Source organism: Otolemur garnettii, unplaced genomic scaffold (genome assembly GCF_000181295.1).
Source record: "Otolemur garnettii isolate 467f Iridium unplaced genomic scaffold, OtoGar3 scaffold00204, whole genome shotgun sequence".
NCBI classification, from domain to species: Eukaryota; Metazoa; Chordata; class Mammalia; order Primates; family Galagidae; genus Otolemur; species Otolemur garnettii.
Window position 1 is genome coordinate 775,066 of NW_003852599.1, and position 8,179 is coordinate 783,244.

The 8,179-nt window shown below is 41.5% G+C and overlaps 1 protein-coding gene across 2 annotated transcripts in view; it reads right to left on the reverse strand.

The window, feature by feature from the left end:
- Nucleotides 1-2,292: 2,292 nt before the first annotated feature.
- The window catches only part of RNF19B (ring finger protein 19B), a 22,572-nt gene continuing 16,685 nt past the window's right edge, over nucleotides 2,293-8,179 (reverse strand). For both annotated transcript variants that reach the window (XM_012812371.1, XM_023507780.1), the window contains exons 7-9: nucleotides 6,937-7,144; nucleotides 4,191-4,322; nucleotides 2,293-3,091 (exon numbers count right to left, since the gene is read on the reverse strand). In XM_012812371.1, the coding sequence (XP_012667825.1) occupies nucleotides 2,641-3,091; nucleotides 4,191-4,322; nucleotides 6,937-7,144 (791 nt within the window). In that variant the 3' untranslated portion in view covers nucleotides 2,293-2,640. The remainder of the gene's footprint in view (nucleotides 3,092-4,190; nucleotides 4,323-6,936; nucleotides 7,145-8,179) is intronic.

Genomic DNA, 8,179 nt, shown 5'->3' on the forward strand with positions numbered 1-8,179 from the left:
TGCCAGCCTCTGCAGTACAAGGAGGTACATTTGAAGGTCAGAATAAGTGATGTGTACCCACTTGCTATATCTACAAGCTTCTTTCCATCAGCCTATCCAAGCAGGGTTGCTGACCAGATGTGTTCCTCTACCCAGTGTACAGACCCTTTGAAAGTTGCTGCCAGCTTTGAAGATGATCTCTTTTCCTGGCCTTAGAGAAACCTAACATTTCCTTGTTTTCAGAGGTTTTTTGCTAATCTATACAATCTTTTGCCCCCAGCTACTCCTTCAACCTAATCTACTACTCTCCCTGCCTTGGCCTGCTTTGTCGCAGCCATATGTACCTTTTGGTGTGTTTTTTGGAAACAGGTCAAGGATGCTCCCCCAAAGGGTCTTTGTACTTCATCGTTCACATCTGGTATGCTCTTCTCCAAGATAGTCACATAGTTCTCTTCCTTGCTCTGTTCAGGTCTCTCAATGAAATATACCCCTATCAAAGAGGACTAAACAGGCCATTTAAGGTAGCACCACCTACTATTCTCTCTTCCTGTCCTTTCTTCAGTGTTCTCATCCTCATCCAGATTGTCTTCCCCCACTAGGGGGTAAATTCCACAAAAACAGGACTTTGTGTTTTACTTATTGCTTCCATATCTAAAATGTCTTGGGTATTTCAGAATGAATGAAGGCTGTATGAAGAGGAAATGAAACGCTCCCTATTTTCTAAACTGAGAACTAACTTTTCCAATACATTACTCATGTTTTCCGCTAGGTGGTGCCGAGAGGCCTTTTCATCTGCTAACATCTGGGAGGAAGGATTAGAATGAATGTAAATTAGTCACAGCCTTTGGCTTGGAGTTCTAGGCTTCCTTTCTTATCTGATACCTAGAATCTCTAATTTATTTTTTCTTATTCCTGAAGGAGGAGAAAACACAAGACTTTACCAAAAGCATTTTCAGTATACTATTTCACTTAATTTTTACAACCCCATAGTTAGAATTATTATCTCCGTTTTGGCTCAACAAAAACAGACTCAGATAGTAAGCTGCCCAAGCAACAAGAGTTGGGACCCAGGCAAGAAGTACAGGTTTTGCTGTAAACTACTGCCCCTCCAACAGACTTCTTTGATTTTATTTAATTTTTCTCTTGATGCTTTAAGAGAATTGCAAGTTTTGAGATGATAATTAGCATTTCAGAGATTTCCAGACTGCCTTTTCCCCCAACAACTTCCCTTTTTCACACAGGACACCCTCTAGGGCACTTTCTTCCAGAGACCCAAAGTCTCAGGTGCAGGAAAATGTGCTAAATCTGGCTGCAGTGCCCAGGAGGTAAGAATCTTCCAAGTTGGCTGTTGTCCAGACTCATCATCCTCCTTGTAGTAAAAACACAGGCCAGAAAGACAAAGAGCAGGTACATCTGTGAAAGGAAAGAGAAAGCCATCTGGTCCCCAGGGAAAGGATGTTTTCAACTTTTCCTCTGGGCCCATGGCTAAGGTGATAGAGAAGTCTGGCCCTGGAAGCTCTTTAAATATAGCCTGAGAACTGGAGAAAGTAGAGGCAAGAGAGAGTAACTGACTCACACAGTCACAAAGTAAGTTACTGCCAGATTTGGAATCTTTCATCAGGTCTCATGAGTCTTCTAATTTTCTTGCTATCCTGTGTATGAGCTTTGATTTCTAAGGACATTCTAAACAGAGCCAATCTCCAAGTAGTTTTAATTTAGCTCAATTCTGACAAATTTTTAAGGTCAGGTAAGTATGTCCAGAGATATTGGTCAGGTGTCTTCTCTCCTTTCATTACAAATCTCAGATTCCTTAGTCTTTCTCTTTTAAACTAGAATGTTTTTTAGAGCAGGGAGTTGTGTACTGGAAGCACAGCTTGCGCCCATGTTATTGCTTGTTGATTACGCAGTATCAGTATATTTCTTCTCCCAACAATGTGTAATCCTTCAACATTCACTGGGATCTCTCTTAAGAGCCACCTAGATTGCCACTTCTTTCCTCCACTGAAGCACTAAGGGTGATTACCATGCAGAAAAGGGTCAATAAAGCTTTAACAGTAAATTGCACAGTTGCCTCTAGAGGGCAAACAAGGTTCACTTTAATCTACTGAGTCCCTATTTAGCTGACTCTGCTAATAATTCTTCAGTCTGGTTCTGACTACACAGTACAAATCAAGCAGTTTATACGTGACTCCACTGCAGTTGGATTTGAATACAATCCTTTTTCCCTAGGATTAGCAAAACTCAGGTAGAGACTGTTAAAGACGTAATAGTTTTAAACATTTGGCTCTGTTGGACTAAGGAAAATGAGTTAAGTTGAATTACGACAGAAATCTTTATTAAAATGTGTCCTTATGTTTAGCATACAATATACACACATACATATGTACACTCTTTGACACACCTCACAGATCGCCACCATCAGTTTAACCAATAAATTAAAACTAAAAAAAGGGTGGGGGGCAAGGGCAAAGGGACTAAGGGCAAACTTTTCTTGTTTTATCTTTTAAGAAACTGCAAATCTCTTAGAATTTCCCTGGGGAAAACCTATGACCAGAGAATCTTTCAAATAAAATACATAAATCCCCACCCCACCCCTTCAAAAAAGATTCCAAAAGATGCAGTTACAAGTGTGCTTCTCAGAACAGGAGCATTCATTCCACTTCATACTCTGACTTCTGCACCTTCTGGCTTCAAGACAGTCTGTCCCTCAGCTGGGGCAGAGAGGTTCATATGGGCACTTGGGCTTGGTGCACCTTGGGCTCTGGGGGTTGCGGGGCAGGCTGCAGTATGGGAGCGGGGGGAGCCACACTCATCTGAGGTGATGTCTGGCACATCATCTGACTGTGTATCAGAGCTCTCCAGGTCGCTGCGGATGCTCTCAGGCTGGGCCAGGCTGATGTCCCACGGTTTGCTGGCCAGGCAGTCTTTCTGTTCACAGCTTTGGTGTTTGCAAGGGGGATCCTCTTCACTGCCTCCACCACCACTACTTTCTTCATTCTCTGCCATCTGAGCATGAACATGGAGTGAGTCCTCCGTGCTGCTTCCACTCACCAGCTGATAGTGGCTTGGTTTGGCTTCAATGTCCACTTGGATTTCCATGTTGTTGCATTCTCTGTGGAGACAAAATCCACTTTGCTGAGTCATGTATGGATCATGCTATACCTGTTGGTAAAAGTGGTTTGTGGGTTCAGGATTAGGAAGTTCAAAAAAAATAGGTAAAAAGTAGACTCTAGCTCACTTTTAACAAAAATAAAATTTTAACCCAACACTCAAATAAAATAGAGAGGAGCTGTAGGCAAAAAGCCTTTAAATAGATTAATTCTGTGAGTGTAAGTATGAAGCCTTGGGAGAGTTATGAAGGAAAAGGCCTGGATAGAACTCCATAGTGGCTACTAAGCCTAGTCAGGTAGGAGGCAAAGCCTGCAAGCAGGTTTTTGTACATCTCAGGAATTTCCTGACTACTCCCTACGGATGGATGACTGCCTCAGACTTAACCTCCGTGGCATCGCCCACGCATCCCGACCACAACAAGAGCAATTAGATACTTTTTTCTGATTTAATATACATACACATACAGACACACATACATATACACCTCAGCCAATCTCTTTAAATATATAAAAGAGCTTCCAAAATTCAACTAAGGGTCAGAGCCTCACACTAGCTTACTCAAAATATAAAAGTGAAAGTGGATTTGTAGTTTTTTACTACTGTGCCACAGTAAAAGCAGTCAGAATCCCTACAGCAGGAGTACCATAATCACACCTAGCTTCTCAGCAGGAGTACCATAATCACTAGCTTCTCAAAATTAAAGAGAAACAGGCTTTGAGACCCCTATCAAACAAAGGGCGAGCAGAAACCCTAGACTCACAGATGTCAATGAACACCAAGCTAGCTCTTTAAGTTCTAAGTAATTATATGTTACTGCAATAGCCAAGAAAAGACCAAAAAAAAAAAAAAAAAAGAAGTGACAAGAAAAGAAAGAAAAACAAAATCTCTAAAAGAATAGAAAGAGAATCTCCTATAATCAAGTGCTAACAAGAATCAAAGGATGCTAAATACTCTAGTACGAGAACTTGCTCAATGAATTCACAGGGTACACTATATCCCACTAGATGGCACAGGAAGCCCTAACATGAGGCATTGAGCTTCTGAGACCTAGCACCCATCAAAAAGTACAACCTCTCCTGGACATCTGACTGTTCACATACCTGTCCTGTGGATTGTAGGAACTGATTATGGAACCGGCCATAGCACGAGTGCTTGCGTTGTCACTAATTGCACCAAGACTGGCTGTGTCTTTGGGGAAAATTTCCTTTTGGACATCGGCTTGAACTTCTAACCTGTGTAAAGAGGGGACGTTCAAGTTAATATGACACTTGGGTATTCCAAGACAGTCTGCTTCCTGGCACACATCTCTTCCCTACTTCTTATAAATTGTGGTGATCTGTCTGATCTCTGTCAAACAGCTCAAATAGATGCCTACACATTTTCTCTCTTAAATACCTAATGAAATCGTCCCCTCCTTTCTATTCCCACTGCTACTTCTTAATTTCATATCCTCAAAATCTCCTACCTAGATGTTTATACAATTGGGGTCCCTTTCCAGTAGCCCATGAATCCAAAGTCAAACAACCTCCAGCTTAGTGCCAGTATAGACAAAGACCTAGTCATTCTAACAATTCTTTCTTTCTTGGCCCTGCTGCCCACTGGCATTTAACGTCTTCCTGATCTGCTAGGGAGCTCTTGTCCAGTTCCATCACTCACTATAGATCCAAAACCATAGTCAATCTGAATTTTTCTTTCCTTAAATACCTATATACATTTTATACCTCCATGACTTTGCACATGTTATTCCTTCTCTCTGCAAGTTTCCTTTCTCTATGAGACAAACATATTCAGTTCTTAACAACGAAGTAAATACCATTTCCCCTCATTCTCCAGCAAACCAGTCCAGCTAAGTGCTCCTATAGTACCTATTTTTCAGGATTTTTCTGCATCTCTCTCCCACTGGCTGTGAACTCCACAGAAAGAGAGACCACAACTTATTCACGTTTCACCCTCCCTGCCTTGCACATAATAAGAACTCAAACCTTCAAATCTTTGAAATCAAATTACCTCCAGGTTATGTGACTAAAGGACAGGTAGGAGCCAACTTCCTCCCTCCTCTTGGAGCAGCAAACTTTCCCAATGGTGTCTCAGAGCTAAGAACCCATAACTATTTCCTTTCTTGGCTCCAACACCATTTTGTTGCACACTTAAGTATTTCCTCATAATGGGTTTCACAGTCAAACCCATCTGACTCATTCACTTCCTATAAAAGAAAGGCTTTTACAGAACTGGAACAGCTAGACTGGCTAAGCTGCAGTTTCAGCAAGTCAGTCTGCAATTACATCTGTTTGCTTATTTACAGGGGTGTTGGTTTTAAGAAAGCACAGCAGTGAATACTCCAGCATGTGCAGGCGGGATCCCCTGACAAGAGACAACCAGAGTCGTGAGACACAGGTCAGTAGCAGCCTCCAGCAGCAGCCTCCATCCTGCCGCCTGTGCCTCTGCTCTGCTCCTCTGACCTCAGATGCCCTTCAAAAATGTGCCAAAGCTCTGGAATATGATGGAGTACGGAGGGAAGTACATGGAGTCAGAGGCCTGTGTTCTAGTTTCAACTTTGCTACACAATCACTCTCAAAGTTGTAAGAGCCCTTCACAAAGGCCACCTACTTAGGTGGTTCCAAGATGCTAGTTCGTGCAATGGTTATGCTAGAATCACCTGGGGAACTTTATCAAAACACAGACTACCCTCTAGCCCTCTAGGTCCCAATACAGGAGACTCTAAATTATTAATTTTCAAAGGTATTCCCAGAAATACATTTTTAAGAGGCTCTGATGTGACTGACAGACACATAGGTGTGGGATCTAGTCTAGTCTATCTACCATCTGTTGCTTGAATTCTCCTAATAGCCACATGACCATCTGGTCTCATTTTAAATACTTTCAGGGATCGGCAGCTCAGTGTCTGCGAAGGTAGTCCTTTCTTTCTTTAGGCTTTTAATAGCTTTTCCCTATATTCTCTATACTGAACCAAAATTAGGTTCCATCTAGCTTCTGCCAAGTCATCTTAATTTACCTCTTGGCATAACTCACAGAAATCTAATCTTTTTCCTAGTTAATGGCCCTTCAGATATTTGAAGGCAACCATCTCCCTCTATCTTCCTATCCTGCTTTGCTCCACCTTTACCCCTCCCCAGGCCTCTCCTCTCCAGTGCATTCTATAAACTACTTCTCATGTAACATTGGTTGAATACATTCTGGTTTTTTTTGTTGTTGTTAATTTTTTTTATTTGTTTATTTTTTGTTTTTGGCCAGGGCTGGGTTTGAACCCACCACCTCTGGTATATGGGACCGGTGCCCTACACTCCCTTGAGCCACAGGCACCGCCTGAATACATTCTGTTTTGTCTAACTACTGAAATGATCAGGTAAGTCACTATCTTTTTAGTCATAAAGCTTTACATTTTCTCTACTCAAGTTCATAGAATTGATTTTGTCTATCAAAGGAGATTAGAAAGGTAAAAAGGATCACAGTATCGATAAGCCAAGATACAGTATAAATGCTAATCAACTGAAAGCCAATGACAAGCCTGACGAAGCCTGCAGCCTTAGGAATTCTGTGAAAATGCCCCCTCTCCCTTCTTGAAACAGGCAGCCGAGGATGTGAAGTCAGGATTATTCTTTATATAAATGCAGCTAAGGTGCAATGGAAAGAACACTGAACTATGTAAGGTTGCTTCACCTTTCTAAACCTCTTCCCTATTTGTAAAAGAAAAAAAAATACCACCACCAAGTAAATCCATGTAAATCAAAATAAGATGATATATGGGACGTGCCTGACACAGAGAAATGGCTCAATATGTTACTTATAATTCCAATCATTTCTGTCAGAAATTATCTATTTATTTACCTGCTGTACTTTCCCTTGCCACTGGAGAGTATGCCACCACTCAGTGTGCCCCCTGACAAGGCTGCAAAGCTAGCTGTTTCACTGTAAGGACCTTGCATAACACTAAGTCCGTCTGTAGGGCTTCCACTCGTGCTCAATACACTGGTCAGGCCTTCAATGCTGCTTTCTCCAATGCTGGGATTCTTGAGGGCTCGCCAGGCATCTGCCACTGGGAATAGAACCAAACATCTCAATTCAAGATAGCACAGCATCAAAACAGACTGGTAAGCATACTCCTGCAGTGACTCTTCAGTGTGGAGGATTTTCATGTATTAATAGAAAAGAACTAAGGTATTCACTTAATGAACAGCTATTTTGTGTAGCCACCACACATCAGGTGTTTTAACATGTTTTCATTTAATCTTCTTTTTAAAAATCTTATTTATTTATATATTTATTTATTTATTGAGACAGCATCTCACTTGGTCACCCTTGGTAGAGTGCCATGGCATCTTAGCTCACAGCAACCTTAAACTCTTGGGTTCAAGTGATCTTCTTGCCTCAGCCTCCCAAGCAGGTAGGACTACAGGCACCCGCCACAATGCCCAGGTATTTTTTTTTTTTTAAGAGATGGGGGTCTCACTCTCACTCAGGCTGTGAGGTCAGACAATCCACTTGCCTTGGCCTCCCAAGTGCTGAGATTATAGGTGTGAACCACTGCGCCTAGCTGCATTTAATTTTCTAATAACTAGAAATTTCTAGTAATTTTCTAGTAATTTTCTAATAACAGCTTCAATTTTAGTTGAGTAAGCTAGAATTTAAAACTAAATGACTTAGCCAAGGCCATGGATAGTCACACAAAATGACAATTCTGATTCCAAGTCCATTATTCATTTTTTACTACACTGTACTCGCCATTTCATTAAATAAGAAAATTTCAAAATATATATATATTTTTTTGAGATAGAGTCTTACTATGTCACCTTTGGTAGAGTGCTGTGGCATCACAGCTCACAGAAACCTCAAACTCTTGGGCTCAAGTGATTCTCTTGCCTCAGCCTCCCTTGTAGTTGGAATTACAGGTGCCTGCTGCAATGCCTGGCTATTTTTGTTGTTTTTGTTGTTGTTTGTTTATTTAGCAGGCTCGGACCGGGTTCAAACTCACCAGCCCCGGTGCATGTGGTCAGCGCCCTAACTACTGAGCTATGGGTGCTGTGCCTCAAATAGGCTTAGAACATGTGCTAATTCTATTTTTTTTTTTTTT